The sequence below is a fragment of the Bos indicus genome, chromosome 7 (assembly GCF_029378745.1).
Source record: "Bos indicus isolate NIAB-ARS_2022 breed Sahiwal x Tharparkar chromosome 7, NIAB-ARS_B.indTharparkar_mat_pri_1.0, whole genome shotgun sequence".
Lineage (NCBI taxonomy): Eukaryota > Metazoa > Chordata > Mammalia > Artiodactyla > Bovidae > Bos > Bos indicus.
The window spans coordinates 93,422,178-93,441,647 of record NC_091766.1 but is presented as its reverse complement, the minus strand read 5'-3'; the positions used below and the strand labels follow the sequence as shown (position 1 = coordinate 93,441,647).

The window sequence follows — 19,470 nt, the reverse complement described above, 5'->3', positions numbered from 1 at the left end:
CTCGGGTCATAACCCAAGGTCACTGAAGGTCTGAGTGCTGGTGAGAAATGTCTGACCCTGTCATTCTGATTCCAAATCTAGGTCTCTTTCCACTGCCCTGAGCTGCCTTATATTTTCTGAGGTAAAACTCCATCCCTGGAGTTGAGGGATACAGCCTGGCCTTCAGAACAACATGCTTCGTGTTCTTTGGGGCTTGCTGGCCGCCTGCGGAGCTGGCTTAAGCCTTGAGCTCCAGAGTCAGTGAGGAACTCAGTGTCTGGAGCGATCTGTGCAGTGCTGAGCAGGAGAAGCAACTGGCATCATCCTGCTTCGTGTTTGCAAAATGTTTTAAACACTTAAAGGCAGGGCTTTCCTTTTATAAGCCAACATGGCGACATGGTACTCTACTCTAAGGAGGAGTGCATACTCTCACTTCTGGATTGTCAGACGCCTCAAGGAAGTGGCTCCCAGACCGGGGAAGACAGGGAGGACACTGAGGATTGGGACTTCCAGGCTCTCAGAGGGTTTATGTCGGTGATGAGAGAGGAAGGGCCAGAATCCACTCCCGTCCTGCTCCAGGGCTGTGGCTGTTGATGACCGAGAGGTGAAACAGTATTCTTTCTCATGTCTTACTATTTAATTTAGGCACAGGACAAAGAAACAGAAAAACTTTCCTGCTTTCTTTTCCCTTTCTCATATCACTTTTCATCATGGACCCTAACTTGGAAGGTAAATGAAATGTGGCGCTTCCGAAATGGTTTTTACTATATATCTACACGGTATGTAACCAAGTGTTAACGGATGTATAATGAAGTGTTGACTTGAAGTAGTTCCTTTTTAAGGTAGAGTGGTCAGCTTTGGGGATGAAGGGGTACTTCGAATATATTTTTTTGGCTTTTGTGTTAAGATGAATTACCTTTGTAATTTTTTTATAAAAGCAATAAAAGAAAATTTTAAATATTGTTTCTAACTACTCTGAAAAGAGTGCATAAAAGTCATACTTTCCCAACTCAGAAGAAAAAACATCGAAAGCCTTGTTGAGGAAAAAAAACAACATATCCTCATCAGGGTGGACTGTTTGTATATGACCCTTAGGACAGCCAGGTCGGGTGAGGGGCATGCCTGGACCCCCCAGGTACGCGCTCCCCTTCCAGGAGAGCTGCAGGAGGCCACAGCTTTCCTTGGGAACTCTCAAGTTGATTTGGACTTGCTGTCTCCACTGTGGGTTTTAGATGAAACAGACCGGAAATAGAGTTGAGGGGAGAAACATTCACTTACCGATACAAACTGAGATGTTTTGGCTAGTCCCCTGCAGTTTTTCACTTAACGGATTTTTTTTTGGGGGGGGGGAGATATTTTTTGGAAATGTTGCACTTCAATTTTTGAGGAGAAAAGTAAGATTTCGGGTGATTTAGTAGCATAATCTAAAATAAAACTTGTAATAGTTATATCCTATGTAGACCATAGTAACAAAATTACTACAGAGAAAATAATACTAAAAGAGTAGAAATTAGTACCTGTTACCATTCTAGGTTTAACTTTTTTTTTTTTTTACTATATTTTGCTTTAAGTGTAAACTTTTTTACATGTACAGATGTAAAGCCATATTTAACATGGGAAGATTTGAGTACTATAGACATCCATGACTATTGGGGTTTAATTTAATTTGATTGTTGGTTATTTTGTATGCTGACCTTCTAAAGTTTGAGTATGATTGATTTTCCTTGGACAAACCCAAAATCTATATGGATTTGCTTGATTTTCTTATATTGACTTAAGAAAGTAGCACCATTGCTGATCACAGTCAAAAAGCTAAGTTCTGCATCTTAACATATAAACACAGTGATAAACAAAAACTGAAGAACTAAACAATGAATTTAACAAATAGAAAAATCTGATTGGTTTTTAATAACCCTCTATATAAAGTGGTTACACATTATGTCAGATCCTTGAAACTGCCCAACCGTACAGTGATTTTCATTGTTCTCCAAACCCCACATTGAGGGGAAGCGATGTAACTGGAATTGCATGATCGTGAATAAATTAAGTTTTAAAGATAACTACCATTTATATCACACATTGAGCCATTTATTTCCACTTTTCTCTTGTATTTCAAGTAAAATAGTAAGAATTTGAAAATTCCACCGTTGTAAGATGATAGTGATCTTGTAAAACTTATGTTTACCACCCATCCGTTTTCTTCATGCTCAGTAATTAAAAATGGCTATGGGCATTTTTTTGTCCACTGAGATTTGCCAACTGCTATAGCTTTCAAGATTTATAGAAGGATTTCTACACCTGCTTTTTTTTTTAATGAAATAACCAAATATCAGAGCAGCTTGAAGTGTTTTCTTAAAAAAATAATAATAAATTTACCTCTAGGCCTCTGGTTTTTAGCAGATAGAAAGTGCTATCATTAGCCTACCATGCGTTTTAATTTGAAATCCTAAGAACAAAAGTCATTAATAAGTCCTTTGTCATGGATTTTAAAAAAGAAGACGCCTTTTTAGTATTTGTATGTCATCATGCCAGGCCTAGAAAATTAGGCTAATTTATTATTTAAAACACTGGTGGGATTCCTAATTGCATTCATCATTAGATATGACACGTTTAGAACTGAGAACCATATCCAGTGAGAATTTTCCAGTTTGAATTTTGAAATAAAAATATTTTTCAAGAGATCCCTAGCTATTGCCTGTTACCATGGCAACAGTCCTATTTGTCTGAGAGCTCTGTCCGCTGCCAATGAGAGAGCGAGCAACGTCAACTAAACATACGAATACATCAAAGACAAATTCATATGCTCAATCTGATCAGCTCAATTAATGTAAGAACAGAAGCTGAAGGGGGTTAAAAGAGGGCACCCATTCAGGATAGATGAAGCCCCTTTTAGCAGAATACACACGCCGGCCTTTTGGGGGAGGAATTTAGCGCACTGTCAAAAACATTATCAGAAAAAGAAAGTACGAGGCCTCCTACACCTAACAGATATGAAGCTGTCAGACAAAGAATAGCACTATTCATTAAATGACACTTATTTTCTCCCACTTTACAAGAATACAGCGAACAAAACAAGCAGGGGAGCAGCTGAGAAAGACACTTTTTTCTTTTGCTAGTGATGACAGACATGCAGCAATTATGGTGATAACTAAGGAATACTAAACAAGAAGCCAGCCTCCATTCTGTTTATCACCTTAAATTTTATGTTACCAAATTTGCATGCAACTCCTGTTTTGTTTTATTATTTATGTCTGGGAAAAATTAGATGCCTTTGTCTTTAGCATGGTGCCTTGAGTTTGGTGTAGCATACCTCTAAACTCTGAATTCTCTCACTTTTCTTGCTAAATGGCCATATCAAGTTGAAAGGCTTTTGAAGCAAGACATTTCCAAAGCACAGCAAAACTGCTGCTGTCGACGTGAGGAGTATGTGGGGCTTGGGGGGCTGGCTTCGTTTAGTGTGAAGGGAGATATTCCGTATGACTTCTGCACATTTTTTTTTTTTAAAGAGAATGAAAGTTGTATTAATTGCCATCTTTGCTTTCCTGCTTCGATTTACATGGTGAAATGGGTTGCGGTGATGTGTGTTTAATGGATCCTTTTTTGCCCCCTTCTGAGTTGTTGTAGGTGGTAGGTAGTAGAAACTGGCTTGTAGGGTTTGTAACAGGTGCAGGCAAGTAGGAGTTCCCGTGAGATTGCTGCCTTTTAAGAATCTTATGCTTAAATCATGATGATCTGATTTAAGGCCCATTATCAATAGTCTGCTACTTATATCTGCATGATCGTGGACTGATTGATACTGACTTTGTAGCCATGTGCTCCATAATGCGCTGTCAGGAAATGCTGACAGATGCAATGAAAGAACAATAAATGTGGGGCAGCCGTAATGTAAAGGTCCAGCCAGGCTGTATGAAAACTGATAGCTAGGATATTGGCTCCTATGTTACCATATACACTCGTTCCTTTGAGAATTTAGCTGGTGAGTGAATTAAAATGGTCTCCTGATACCCAGAAGGGGGGAAAAAAGGATCTTCATTTAAAGAACTTGCCGACTTTGCCAAAACATTGCTTTATAAGAACAGAGCCAAGATTAAAAAAAAAAAAAAATGCTCTCTTGCTCAAAAATCTAGACATGTCTGACACATCTGAGAAACTATTTCTTAAAAATCAATACAAAAAGTACTGTATTCACTTTTTATGATATTTAATCCATTTGTGTAAAATTACCAAAAAAGACATTTTATTAGTATCGCTATATTAAATGTAAGGCATCTTATACTACTTTTCTTTTAAATTCTTGATCTTCAACTTGGCACAGAATATAGCTGGCATTTTGCCAGTAAAGGTTTTCAGCAAATAACTAGGATGAGAAATAAATTTATTAATATAAAGCCATAAAGGTGACTCACTTCTCTCTAGTTTTAAAATGTAGCTTTGAAAGAAGTTATATTAGACTATAGTAATTTATCATGATTTTTCTTGCTTACATATTATTTTTCAGATGCCCTTTGTATTTTTAAGCATCATTTAATAATTCTTAGTATTTAAAGATATAATCAACATTCCACGATTGATATCTTAAAGTAGAATTCTAATACATTTTAACAAACTTGTTCTGAAAGGAAAATCGTTTATAATGATATCTTCAAAAATAAACATAGACTCTGCTACTTGGCCTTAATTTTCCTCCTTGATTAGAAAATATATATAGAATGTAATGAGTCCTTACATATTTTCTATGCTGGGCCCCTTGTGGTACCTACATGTATTGGTGTGAATTAAGCTGCAATGATAATGTTGAATTGTTTCCTTCCAGAAACAAAGTAAAAGATATCTTCTTTATATACAAAGTTACCTAAAATGTTTTGAGGAACTCTTAATTTGACTTGAGAGACTGTGAAAATAATTTGTTCGGGTGTATTTAGTTTTTGATCCAAACCTTTCTATGATATTAATTTGCCACATTTAAAATGATGTTCGAAAACAAAATTTTAGAACCAAAATATATATATATATATATATATTATTCTAGTGAAATCTGAAAAATGCTATCTTCTGCGAGTACTCAAAGTATATTCTAAGCAGATCATTGACAAAACATGCCTATGACTGTGATTGTTTACATTCAAGAGAATGACTTTTTCATACCGTGTTATTGACATAATAGATTGAGTCATCATTACTGTCTGATATGCAGAGGCCTGGTTTAGAACTCTTCTGTGGATCCTCTTTAGCACGCAAAATATTGACACAATAGATGGTAATGGCTCCTTTGGAGCCATTAGGGTGCAACATGTCAGGGCCAGCTCCGGCATTTCTTAGTAGGACGCACGCAGACTCTTGACATGATAGATCATAGCAAGTTCAAAGGAATAATTATCGTTTCTGAGATTACACCATACTTGGGAATTTCATAGTTTATTAAAACTAGTGAATATGATCACTGATGTGAACTTTAAATAATTTGTTCATTCTATTCTATCAGTAAATAAGCATTTTATCCACACACATGCAATGTATAAGTTATGTCAACAAAACAGGTCCCAAGGAGTCATGTATACTTTTCTCTGTCTAGGAATTTAAGAAATCCACACTGATTGTTATGAATATTCATAGAAAGGAATTCATTCTCAGCCTGATACCTTTCACGCCAAGAGTCAGCCTGAAGCAAATTTTTGCCGTCCACACTGCAGACCTTTGAAAGGAGATATGCCGAATGGAAAGAGGGCCCGACTTGAGTGACACTGACTGTGACAGGCAGGAGCTCGGGTGGGCACCCATAGAATTAGATCTTTTGTGTGGTCTGGTTAGCTAAGGCAGAACTTGATGTTTTACTAATAAAATCCTTTGAAAGGGAACCTCATTCCCCCCAAAGTTTAGGTTGATTACCAAGTAAAGAAGTGAAAATAAAGTCGGCAAAAAAAAAATTCCCTGGTAGTTGTGGATGATTTGTATTATCTGCAGTGTAAAAGATGAAGTGAGTGACGCTGGATTGGCTTGTAAGGAAAGCATCAGGCTTTCTCTTTTCATGTGAACAGTTTTTATTGTCTCGAGATTAGAGACAAATAGAAATTATATTATACAATGTGGCAAGCCATTAGCTTTTCAGAGAAAGAAATTTTATCTACAGCGAAAAGCTTTTGATCTTGATGACTTTCTACAAAGCTTTTTAAGTTTGATTTTTGGTGGTGTTTGTTATTTGGTGGAAGTGTCAGTATCAGTGTATAGAGATTGTATCAGGTAGTTTCACTATTTGCATGGCAGTATGTCGCATTAAAAAAAATGGCAGTTGAACTTATTCTCCAAAGCTTTAGTGAGTATAAGGCCTAATCAGATCGTATGTAAGCAAAATAGTTTTCTAACTTTTATTAGTCACCGATTATTTTCCAGTGCTTAATGCTTTTTTGTGTGTGTTTTCAGATTCCAAGCAGCATCGTAAGCTTCAAAAAAACAACAACAAAAAAAAACACAAAGCAATTGCTTTGAACTTTCAAACTCATTTTGATTCAGAAAATTCCCTTTCTCCTTATCTTTAGCACTCTTAAAGAAGTGGAGTAGACCAACACACGGTTTCTGTTACTGAAAAAATGCAGTGGCATAAACCTATCGCACACTGGAGGTCACCCTTGCTATTTACAAATTTTCTACAATTTTACAAAACAAAAGTAGATCCTGCATGCTTTTCATATGCACCACAGTCTTCATGGTGTTTTGATATAAATACATGGGTGTTATGTATCTTCCATGTATAGTCAGTCATATTAAGTACAATTAAGGCATCCATTATAAAAATCTTACGGTTGTCCTGTTTTTCTCATGAAATAAGCAAATGATAAGAAGCTTTTCAGGATGAAACCAGAGGCTTTCATTACATATTACATATAATGGATTTTGAAAATCTTTCCAAATTGGTATCATTCTAGAGTAGAGTTCATATGTATTTCTTATTCAGTCATTTGTTAGCTTTTTTTTTTTTTTTTTTCAAACTACATCATTTCTGGGGATAACTTTACCCTAGTTAATACTACTGGTTTGTTGATAAGAAAAATTACGTCTGCAGTAATTTTATTTTCTTGTAATTTATTGTGGTATTCAAAATAGTTGACCGTGTTCTACTCTTTTCCCACCACGTTACTTTCATGTTTTTTTATCTATTCAAGATAAAAATAACATATGATTTTGCTATGAAAAAAGACATTGCTTTAAAAATTACTTAGAAACAAGGATTGGATATGAAAGCAAAATTATTAAACTCAGAACTCTGTTTTTTTGCAAATATCTCAGTGAAAGAAAACATAAAACTAGGGGAAAAAACATGTAGCCTAAATCTTGAATCCATTCAAATTAGGAGCCAAAGATGGATGGAGGAAAGTGTTTGATTTCATTTCAGTGGGAATAATATTCTGAAAATGTAAGGGTTCATCACCTGGGGAGCTGTAACAAGCAAAGTGTGAAGTTTTCACAGGAAAAAAAAATTCTCTGTTTTTCCTTATGATGGAATAGGAACATGATGAATTTTCTTGAGGCGTATTACCTTCATATTTATAACCAATTTTCTTTCTCACAATTATTTTATAGCACTTTTTAATCTTTCATTAAGAGAGTCATATCCAACTTCACAAATGTTTAGCATAATGTGTCAATTATCTGGCACAAGGATCAGAGGTCAGAAGTGAGTTAAAATATGGAACAATGGCTTTAACGGATTCACATGGAGTAGCAAGATCAAGGGGGCAGAGGGCACACCATTACGTTCCCTAGGCAAAGCCTGAAGATATCCAGGGATATGTGTCCACTGTTAGAGCTGCTCAAGCCCTATCTGCTATTTATACCATGGGAGACTTCATCCACTATCTTTGGCTCTCCTTTAGGGCTCATTGGAAGGAACTGATGAGCTATGGCTCCAGATGATTGATTTTTATGAAGACAGGCAACTGCATAGCATCTTTTTTTCAGCTTCCTTTCTGAGGCATTGCCAGTCTTATATCCCATGTCTCAAATCCCTGCTTATAATCTAGTCATTCCGTCTACTGTCAAAGGCTCAGAGCAGAGTGTCTCCACAAAGCCTTTCCCAACCACTCCCGTACCGTCTCTCTCTCTTTCACAAGCAGGATAGCGCAGACTGTACCTCTCAGTTTGGATTCAATATATGCATCTTTGGGTTTTTATTTGTAACCGGAAACCATGTGTCTGTTTCATCCTACTAGTGAGTTTTATATCCAGTTGCAGCAATGTACTCTCTTTTGTCCAATAATCCTCAGTGCTCTGAGCAGAACACTGGACCCTGCTGGAGAATCCCAGGGATGGGGGAGCCTGGTGGGCTGCCGTCTCTGGGGTCGCACAGAGTCAGACACGACTGAAGCGACTTAGCAGCAACACCTCCTTTGTAGCACTTCTGTGACCCTTATCACACTATCACTTCGTATTTTGTATTGCAGGCACTTGAGAATGTGTTTTTATTTTTTCCCTCTCAGCTGAAATGTAAATTCTGTGGGAGCAGATCTATGTCTTGCTATATCCCACACTAACATCACCACTACAACCACATTTAACACCGTGTTTTCAATTTAGTTTCTCATCAGCTTAACTAGCATTTATTGGCTACCTTGGTACAGAGCACTGTGCTAATTGCCGAAGATGATACAAGGCAAAGTATTGTCATTTATACCAAACAGGAGCCTAAGGTACAGTGGGTGAGAGAATAATGACTAAATAATACAGGAGCATGACCAGCACAGAGTGAATCAAGAGAGCACTGAGATCTGACCGAGAGTGGATGTAGCCAGTTTCAAGCTTTCAATCACATCTTTGGCAATGTGGGGTGTGTTGCCTTTAACTCCAATTTCCATGGCGTGGTCTATGGCAAAGACTTCTCTCTGGGGATTGGAGATGATGCTGAATGGAAAGGATTTTCATTCAGTCTCATTCCACCAAAAAACCATAATGGCTGAAAGGTCTCTTAAGCTTGAGTACCTGAATCTATCTCAGGCTAAATGGAAGGAAACTCTTTGCACAAACTCACTCTGATATTTATTGAAGGATCAAATAAAATAAATGAATAATCCCAGCTTAAAACACAAACCTTCTTGTTTCCAGCAGTGAAATTTACGCTACATACATAGAAAATCTGCAGACCCTTAAATTTATGTTCACATTTCTCTGTGTGCACACATGTGTGCATATACTGTTATACTTTAAATAGTTATCATAATAAATTTCTTTTCCTTTTGAAATTGTAGTAACTTCCCTTTACTTTCAGCCCAGTAATTGGGTAGGCTGTTTGATCTTTGAAATCAATATTATTTAGATTCAAAACTCCTTGAGAGAAGAGACTGCATCTAATTGTTTTCTTTTCCACAAGTGTTAAATCCAAATTGAAGTTAGTTTTAGAATAGAAAAGAAATTCTGAGTAGGATATCTAAAGCACTGTGTTGGGTTCTTAGAGGTCATGGAGTGACAGCCCCCAACAATATCTGACATCACAGTATTAGACTAGCCCTTAGCAGAAACATTTGATAAATCCTTGTTGAATTTAATTTCATTTTCCCATGGATAACACCTGAATTTTTCTGTGTATCAGTGACGCTGAAAGGTTTAGTATAGAAAACCTCCATTCACTCTACCCCCACATGATTAAACCCTTGCTTATCTGCAGTGAAAAAGACTTGTGCTCTTTGATCCTGTACTCTCTTGGTCTACCAACAGCAATTTGGTTTTTACCATCTTACTAAAGAGGTGACCCAATGCCAGTCAATGACTATTTCCTTAAAGTGTGATTTCCGAAAAGCACTGAAGTAAATTAAAAAGGTAGAGGAGGACTAGTTCTGCTTTCAGTGTTACTATGTTTGGCAGGAAAAAATTTTTTTAAGATAATGAAAATATAATATATTGTGTGTGAAGTGCCAAGTGGCAGAAGATTCTATGAGGATCCAGAGGAAGGCAGTCTCTCTTTTTGGTCTAAAGTAATCATGAACCAAAACTTTACAGTAATTTTTTTTTTTTTTGGAAATCTACCTGAGAAGATAAATTTTTAATCTGTATCTTGAGGGAATCAATAGAAAGTATGTGTTTGTCGGAATCATCTAGATGGATGGTGGTCGTGGCTTAGGCGCTAAGTCATGTCCAACTCATATAACCCCATGGACTGTAGCCCGCCAGTCCCCTCTGTTTATGGGAATCCAGGCAAGAATACTGGAGTGGTTGCCATATCCTTTCCAGGGGATCTTCCTGACCCAGGGATTGGACCCATGTCTCCTGCATTGCACGTGGATTCCTTACTGCTGAGCCAGCAGGAAAATCCCTATAGAGATGAAGACAGATACCTAAACCCAAGTCTCACCCACTAGACACCTAATCCAATTGCCTGGGATAAGGCCTGGACAGCTACATTGGTACCCAACTCTGTAGATGATCTGGACGTGTACTGAAGTTTAAAATGCATGACTATCATGTGCTGTTTCTATTTTGCACGTGTGCTAAATCACTTCAGTCCTGTCTGACTCTTTGTGACCCTCTGGACTGTAGCCCCCCCCAGGCTCCTCTGTACATGGGATTCTCCAGGCAAGAATACTGGAGTGGGTTGCCAGGCCTTCCTCCAGGGGACCTTCCTGACCGTCCGTGGATCGAAACAGCATCTCTTACATCTGCTTTGGCAGGCAGATTCTTTACTGCTAGGGCCACCTGGGAAGCCCCTTGTATTGTTCTGTCTTCATTTATCATTAAAGCAATTCACCGCCCGAACAAATTATGGAAAAGATGATGGCTACCACAGCATTCATACTTGAAAATTGATATCAGTGTTGTTAAAAACATCTTGATAACTTCTCTTTAATAACTCCATTATGTTTTCTCAAAACGATCCATTAAAGATTTCTGAAAAGAGATTATCTAAGTCACTTTCAGTTCAGTTCAGTGCAGTTCAGTCACTCAGTCGTGTCCGACTCTTTGCAACCCCATGAATTGTAGCATGCCAGGCCTCCCTGTCCATCGCCAACTCCTGGAGTTCACTCAAACTCACGTCCATCGAGTCAGTGATGCCAATCAGCCATCTTATCCTCCGTCGTCCCCTTCTCCTCCTGCCCCCAATCCCTCCCAGCATCAGAGTCTTTTCCAATGAGTCAACTCTTCCCATGAGGTGCCCAAAGTACTGGAGTTTCAGCTTTAGCATCATTCCTTCCAAAGAACACCCAGGACTGATCTCCTTCAGAATGGACTGGTTGGATCTCCTTGCAATCCAAGGGACTCTCAAGAGTCTTCTCCAACACCACAGTTCAAAACATCAATTCTTCGGTGCTCAGCTTTCTTCACAGTCCAACTCTCACATCCATACGTGACCACAGGAAAAACCATAGCCTTGACTAGACAGACCTTTGTTGGCAAAGAAATGTCTCTGCTTTTGAATATGCTGTCTAGGCTGGTCATAACTTTCCTTCCAAGGAGTGCCTTTTAATTTCATGTCTATAATCACCATCTGCAGTGATTTTGGAGCCCCCAAAAATAAAGTCTGACACTGTTTCCACTGTTTATTAAGTTTAAATGAAGGCTTGGAGGGTACAGGGATAGAATTTAGTAGTATATCTTGGTGGGAAAGTGGGAGGGAGGCTTCGGAGGGAGGGCAAATAGGTAAGCATGGAGCTGGCTCACTTTGTTGTACAGCAGAAACTAAGACGACATTGTAAAGCAATGATACTCCAGTAATAAAAGGCAAACGTACATAAATATGGTCAGGATTCCTAGCATCTTATGAAAGTAAAATGTTTCATACTCACCAGAAATTCTAATGGGACATTTTCCTCAGGTGAAAAAAATGGATGCATTTCCGTAACTTTTTAGTATGGTTCTGGGGTTTCCCAGACAGTCCATGACATAAAATCATTTTGTCAATTCTTAACTTACGAGGGCATACCAAAACTAAACAACTGTTTTCTGATGGATTTATCATCTTCCGAGTTCAGGATTTTACAGTTGTAATGGTATATTATGTACCATTGTAATTGGTCTGGCTTGCTCTCAAAGGCAATAAAATGTAAATACATTCTTAATTTTGGGAATTAGCAATGTAGTTAATTTTCTAGGAAATAAAATCACAATTAGACTCCCCCAAAATAAAACCAGTCATGTGGTCATATATATACAGATACGTTATTAAAATTGTTATCACTATTTTGCTTTATTAATTATTTTAAGTTTTCCACTTGAGGAATTTTTTAAGCATTAACATCGTGGAGCCATTGGAGCACTGAGGCATGGTTCACAGAGAGGTAATAATGTGAATATTCTTCCTATAGACATGAGGTATCTAAAGTTTTAAGTGTACTAAAATAATTTCCATTATAATTTCTCTTTCACTTATTAAAATTAGTTTTTGCCGAGTTAGACATTAGCTCTGCTTCTGATACTATCTGAATCTCTTATTATCTTTGGATTCTTCTATTGGTACTTGTGTAATCACCTTTTGCATTCACAAATAAGTCACTGAGTTTCTCTGTTGATTGTCATAAAAACAAATTTTAATTGAGTTTGGCATGTCAAAACCCTACCGTGGGTTTTATGTTTGATGTACCACGCCACACTTCCGATGAATAAAAAACGGCCTCCTTGCATATTTATTGCACCTTCTCAGTTAGTGAGGTTTTGTTGCACACGCGGTTGCCTTATTATTTTTTACACCTGCACTTTGATATCACAGTGGTTCATTGTCAATCGACGTAATGTATCAGACGTGGCACAGCTAATGAGCACGCAGTTGCCTTTAGTTCATTTTACATCGTGAAACCCTACTGGGGAATAGGCAGTAAAAATTGGGGGAAGGGTCTGACATTTTATAAATGTCATATGTCAGTCCCACATTGTGCTGGCTGGGAAACACTGCATTCTGATTGTATCATAGTCAGACGATAGGCCATTTCAGTAGTGGGCAATGAGATTTTTTTTATTATAGCCCCAAAGAAAGGGGTGTGTGTGTGTGTGTGTGTGTAACAGAAAGAGAGATTTGTCTTACAAGTTAACTGTAAGAATTTTGGCTTATGTACATGAAATTAGGAAAGATTGGTCATTTTATTGCAAAAAAATGAGTAGAGACAACACTTTAATGATTTGAAGTACGGAAAAAAAAATTCTACTTTTTTGTTGTTGAAATTAGTATTTTGATCTTAGAACAACAGTACCTGTGATATTTTCTGGTTCCACAAATTTAAATTGGAATTTGTATTGGGGAGAAGTAAAAAGTCAGGTCTTATTATTTAAAGGTGGCCTTTATTTTAAGGTAGGTTTTAAAGACTTGTTGATGTTACAAGGTGTTAGCAGGTAATTTAGTCAGTTTTCCTTTGGTGCATGAGGGCTCAGATTTTGTGAATAAAGGAAATTAGATTACTAATCTCAGAATAACATACATTTTATTTTTATTGCATTCTTTGTTTTATGATAACGATTATAAATTTGGCATATGATAGCAAAGGGTGGGTGGGGTATTTTCAGTTCTAAGGGGATTTTACTTTTAAACTGGTTAATGCTAAGTACAATTATTTTAAAATTGGAAAATTTCTTTCCTTTGAGGTTGGTATGTGTGTGTGTGTTTTCTGTTATCCGAGAGGTCCTTCAGTGGCTCACTTTGGTTACTATCTGACAACTAGAAAGCTAAGAGAGCGCAAACAGAGAAAGTGCGAACTCTGGTGTAGTGGGGAGTAGCAGTACCGTTAAACAGGAGGTGGCAAGTCCTCAGATCTTTGACCATTTCTATTAGAGACATTTGTTGGCCAGGTCCACACCTTGCAGTGATACTTCTTCTCTAGTTGACATGGGCCACCCCTCATATTATCCCCTCTTTTACCAGGCTACCCTGGGATTATGTTATATCTTACCGTCATCAGGGTACTTGCTCTCACAGAAATCTCAGCCACACGTCTGTACCACAGGGAGGCAGACATTATTTTTGCTAGTTTCAAAGAAATGACCCATCTTGATTTCAGGTAACTCATAGCCTGAAACCAAGAGCCAGGCATGTGTTGTGACTTTATCATTTCTCTCGTAGCACCCTTTCCACCACCCTGAGTATTTACCCCATAAAAATATTTAGGTGCCCTGTTTCTTGGGCATGGTCTAATTTTGATTGTAGGAGTCAGTGATGATCACTATGGTGAGAACTCTGTTGCTTTCTAAAACCATGATAACATTGGGATATAACCTTTCTGGGCAACCTCTTTTGTGGTCAGGTCTCACTCAGTGACTCAGATGTGAGGCAAATGTTGGAAACTCCTGTCCTGTGTTACCAGGGGCCAATTAGGTGAGAGTACAAGAGGGCTTTACCACCTTTTTTCTGGGACCCACGTAGTGTTTTCAATAAGTATGTTAGAATTGTGAGACCCTAGTAGAAAGGGGGCTTCCCTGATGGCTCCATGGTAAACAATCTGCCTGCAACACCGAAGATGCAGGTTTGATCCCTGGCTTGGGAAGATCCCATGCAGAAGGAAATGGCAACCCGCTCCAGTGTCCCTGCCTGGGAAATCCCAGGGAAGGAGGAGACTGGCAGGCCCCAGTCCATGGGGTCGCAACAGTGGGACACGACTTAGTGACTAAACAACAAATAAAAAGGAGAGTGAGAATGTTTTTTTATTAATAGTTGTGATGACTCCTGTAACTTGCCCAGCTGAATTTCAACATTCCCCTTAACTGGGCCTCAACTCTTTATAATGAGACAAATACAAATTTCCAATTTTTAAAATTCCCTGCTCCAAAATTTAAACTCAGTGTTTTGTGAATTTTTTTTTTTTGACTGAAAAGGCCATTTTGGGGAGGATTGTAGAATCATATTAACTAATAAATGCTGGTATTAAAACTAAAAACATGTTAGTCTGTTTTTTTTAAGAGAGAAGTTTGCTTGCTTTTTACTGCAAATGAAAAGCATTTCTAATATATGAATTAATTGCATTGACTAAGCATAATATATGTTTTAGTAAACATTTTCTTTTATTTATATTTTAGTAAAACTTGAGATTCCTAATTTCCTATTTTAAATGCAGGCTTATATGTTAGTTTTGAGATACTCTTGGAAAAAGTTTTAAGATATAACTTCAGAAGATGTAGAATTAGAAAATTTCTGTTTTAAGCCGAACATGATATTTCTGTTAAAACTAAATAGAAACTAAGCACCTAGAAGTTCCGTGTAATAAAAGTTTTGTCTCAGTTGTTTCTCTTTTTTGTTATTGAGTTGTCTCTCTGGTAAAAATGTATATATATGCAGTTGTATATTGGTTCAACTTACAGATGATTATATCATTGTCTATCATTGCAACTCTAAATGCGAATGTCCTCTTTTCAGAAGTTAAGAGTAATATTAATTTTCCTTTCAACATAGTTGTTAGCTGACAGAGCTTGTTGCTCTTCCATCATCTGAAAATAATTATAAGTTATAACTTTCATTTCCTTTAAATGAAGGAGGCAGCAATTTGAAAATATCCTTATTTCATAAATGCTGAAAATAAATTTTTGGCATGATTGTTGTAAATAATCTGCCTAAATTATTAACTGTAAATACATTGTTAGAGACGTGCCAAGAGAAGACAACCCGTTAAATTTTCTTTGTTTAAAACTAGCCAGTTCCATTGTTGGCTATGACAATTTATTCATACAATCATATAAAAATCATATTTAATAAAGAACAATCCAAGGCAAAGAGAAAAAAATGTCTTTATCCATAAGCAACCAGATGAGAAATAGATTTTTATTCAGTCAGATCCTTTTAGTCAATGAAACAGCATTTCCATGCATCTTGCACTCAAGTGATAATTAATATAGTCTAATTCAGGACATGATGCCTGAATTGATGTACTGTCATCAATACCCCATGTTAAAATCAAACCTTGACAGGGGTTTAACACCCTGGAACAGGTCATCGTATGATAATACTCTTTGCCTCTCAGTATTTGTCTTCAACCAAGCAAAGTATTACAAGATGGGGTAAGGGAAAAAAAAAGGGAAATAATTACAAATGAAGAGTGACGCGGGCTGTGAATAGAACATATGTTAGGCTAGGCAGAGGCATCAGTGAATTATATCATTTCATGATGAAGCGGCACTGAGGCTGAACGGGCCTATTTTAAACCTTGATGTATTTTATCTCTACTGTATTTGGACTGTCATCTTTGGAGAAAGACTTGGTGTAATTGAGAGTCAACTCCAATCTGCATGACTTGAGCATGAAGTGGGGGCCAGATGAGCACTGCCATGGAGGCTAGGGAAGCTTCTAATAAGATAAAATGAACAATCACCTTTCATGCCTTACAGTTACAAATGCATTCTGTGAAATACAGCGTTTAGAGTTATGGCTCGCTAATGTCATTCATGTTACAAAGTTTGGGATGCGTTCTGATAATTAAGATCTAAAAGAAGTCCGTTTCATTTTAATGCTCATTTTAGGGGAGATAGCATTAAAACCTGTTATATTAAGTTTTCCTTGTGGAAAAACCTCTTAGATGTCATCAGCTTAATTTGGTCATAATGTGTTTTCATTACTTTTGATTTTATTTGGCTATTTCACTAAAATCCTTATCATTTTTGCCCATATCAAGCTAAACACCCTTTATAACCTACTCACACACCCCCTTCTTTCTTGAATTTATCTTGATAACTCCTGCCAGAAGAAATCAGTCCCTTCTCTGAGTACCTGAAGCACTTAGCCCCTACCACTACGTTCCTTATCTCATGATGCCTGCTGTTTTGCTATGTAGGCGTAAGTCTCTCTTCTCCACTGGGCTGTGAGCTTCTCAAGGGCACAAGCCAGAATTTCACCCTGTATATCTACCATGGTACTAGGTAATCCACCTTGGGTAACAGAGACTCAGCGATGTTAGATGAATAAATCGTTTCACCCAGCAATGTTAGGTGAGTAAGTCGTTTATACCCATATGTCTGTGGGTGTATGTGATGTATTCAAAATGTCTACTAGGTTTGGGAATAGCTCAGAATGTTCACAGGGCTTGCCTGGTGGTGCTAGTGGTAAAGAACCCACCTGCCAATGCAGGAGACGTAAGAGACCTGGGCTCGATCCCTGAGTCGGGATGATCCCCTGGGGGAGGGCATGGCAACCCACTCCAGTATTCTTGCCTGGAGAAGCCCATGGACAGAGGAGCCTGGAGGAGGCTACAGTCCATGGGGTCGCAAAGAGTCAGATACGACTGAAGTGACTTAGCACGCACGCATTCAGAATGCTCACACATCCTTTTGCAATTAATCAAACGACGTCTCATTTTTTGGTTTGAAGAAACTGTTAAATGTCTCAGTTGGAGGTTCTGAAACTAGGGATCAAACTGAGTGCAAACAGTTACTACTAATATCTGTGTAGGATTTACACCCTTTTCTTTCTACCCATAAATTCTTTTGCTACTTATTGGAAATGCAGCAGGAAGTAGCATTACCTCTGTCTCAAATTCCTAAGGGAGTGGTTCAAAACTGGAATAGGCTGTGCAAAATTGTTAGTGATAAAGAGGGTCAGAAAAACTCTGTAATTCAGTATTAGGTCTAGCCAAGCCAAGTTTCCTGTGTATTTCCTGACATTCACGTATTAATCCTCTGTGAAAAATAAAGCCTATCCATATATAAAACCAATAAATCTCAGCTCACTCTGTGGCAGCTGAGTTGCATGTACCCAATTTATCAAAATAGGGAGCATTGATGTTTCTCCCTCTTTATTCCCTTGCTCTCCTCTGTCTTTTTTCCTCCCTCCTCCAAGAATGGGCTACCTGTCAATTGTTTTCTTTCCCATGTATAACAGAAAAGTCTTGCAAGAACATTTAGCAAGTTCTTTTAAAAAGCATAGTCACAATTTTGTTTAGCCACGGCCTTTGGGATGATAAAGGTAAATGTAAGCAGATCTTGCTATTTTCAGATTTTGGAAAGTTTTATGTAACCTTTAACATGACTGATAACTTATTCCCGTTTTCTTTATAGAAGAGTGTATGTTTAGCAAGAGTATATGTTTGTGTTCATTGCCTTTAAATGTAACTTAAAGATATCAATTACTATCTCATTTTGACAACTCTGCAAACACCAAATACTTGATTTTCTTAAAACTTTGATATGGAATGAATTTAATTCAAATACATTAACGTGTAGGAGTAATAGGACAATTGACCCAGATCATATTGCAACTTAAAAATATGTAATTTGGGAGATATTTCTCATTTCTTAGGAAATGTCTTATAATATAAAAAGGAATAACTAAATACACAGGCATCAAATCAGGGTCTCCTGCATTGCAGGCAGAGTCTTTACTGACTGAGGCACCAGGGAAGCCCAGATTTTTATAATTTTACCATGATTTAATCCAAAGTTGGAGGCTTCCCAGGTGGCACTAGTGGTAAAGAACCTACCTACCAATGCAGGAGACTAAGAGTCATGGGTTCGATCCCCGAATCGTGAAGATCCCCTGGGGGAGGGCATGGAAACTCAATCCAGTATACTTGCCTGGGAAATCCCATGGACAGAGGAGCCTGACAGGCTAGTCTATAGGGTCACAAAGAGTCAGACACGGCTGAAGTGACTTAACATTCAAACCAAGGTTAGGTATATACACCTTAACAAAGGAATTCAATTTTAATCTTCAGAGAGGAAGATAGGGATTTTACACCCTGTATGACATCTTTTGGGAGAAGGCCCTGGCACCCCACTCCAGCACTCTTGCCTGGAAACTCCCATGGACGGAGGAGCCTGGTAGGCTGCGGTCCATGGGGTTGCTAAGGGTCGGACACGACTGAGCGACTTCACTTTCACTTTTCACTTTCATGCATTGGAGAAGGAAATGGCAACCCACTCCAGTGTTCTTGCCTGGAGAATTTCAGGGACGGTGGAGCCTGGTGGGCTTCCGTCTATGGGGTCACATAGAGTTGGACACCACTGAAGCGACTTAGCATGACATTTTTTACAGTAACAGTTAAATTATTTTGAAACATGTTATGCGATTCATGGGGTCACAAAGAGTCAGACACGACTGAGCGACTGAACTGAACTGAATACCTATTAAATATCTCATGATCTCTTAATATATATAAACTGATTGCAATGTTTTATTAGATATTACATGTGCCATGTCATGTATCAAATTTTCACTGAAATTTTTAATGAGTTTGTAAAATATAATAAGAAATTCAGAGGAATTACATATGTAAGAATTTGCCCCCAATTGTCTGTTTTTAAATAATCTTGTCTAGGTCAATTGTCCAAAAAAAATCAGAGTTAGTTTTAAGTATAAGTGCTCATTTTCTAGATGAGAAACAAGTATAAGTATTTAGTAATTTTTACCAAGATAAGCTGAGTTAATGGCTATAGCTAAGAAATTCATGAATGCTGACACCATGTTCCTTGTTCTAATACATTTCAAAATAAATTATCTCCTTTTACTTAAGCTCCCCAAAGCCATTTAAACTTTCATAATTATTATGAGCACCATATCTCTGCATTCAGTATTAAACTTTTAAGTGTTAAAATTCACATTAGAAATTC

At 37.7% G+C, this 19,470-nt stretch overlaps 1 protein-coding gene across 3 annotated transcripts in view; it reads left to right on the top strand.

Moving 5' to 3' along the window:
* The window catches only part of KIAA0825 (KIAA0825 ortholog), a 430,821-nt gene that overhangs the window by 269,487 nt on the left and 141,864 nt on the right, over positions 1 to 19,470 (top strand). The window contains exon 21 of one of the 3 annotated variants that reach the window (XM_070792129.1): positions 5,552 to 19,470. This exon is cut by the window's right edge and continues 71,173 nt beyond it. The exons of the other annotated variants lie outside the window; for them this stretch is intronic. Coding sequence (XP_070648230.1) covers positions 5,552 to 5,573 — 22 coding nt within the window. The 3' untranslated portion in view covers positions 5,574 to 19,470. The remainder of the gene's footprint in view (positions 1 to 5,551) is intronic. 3 annotated transcript variants of the gene reach the window in all.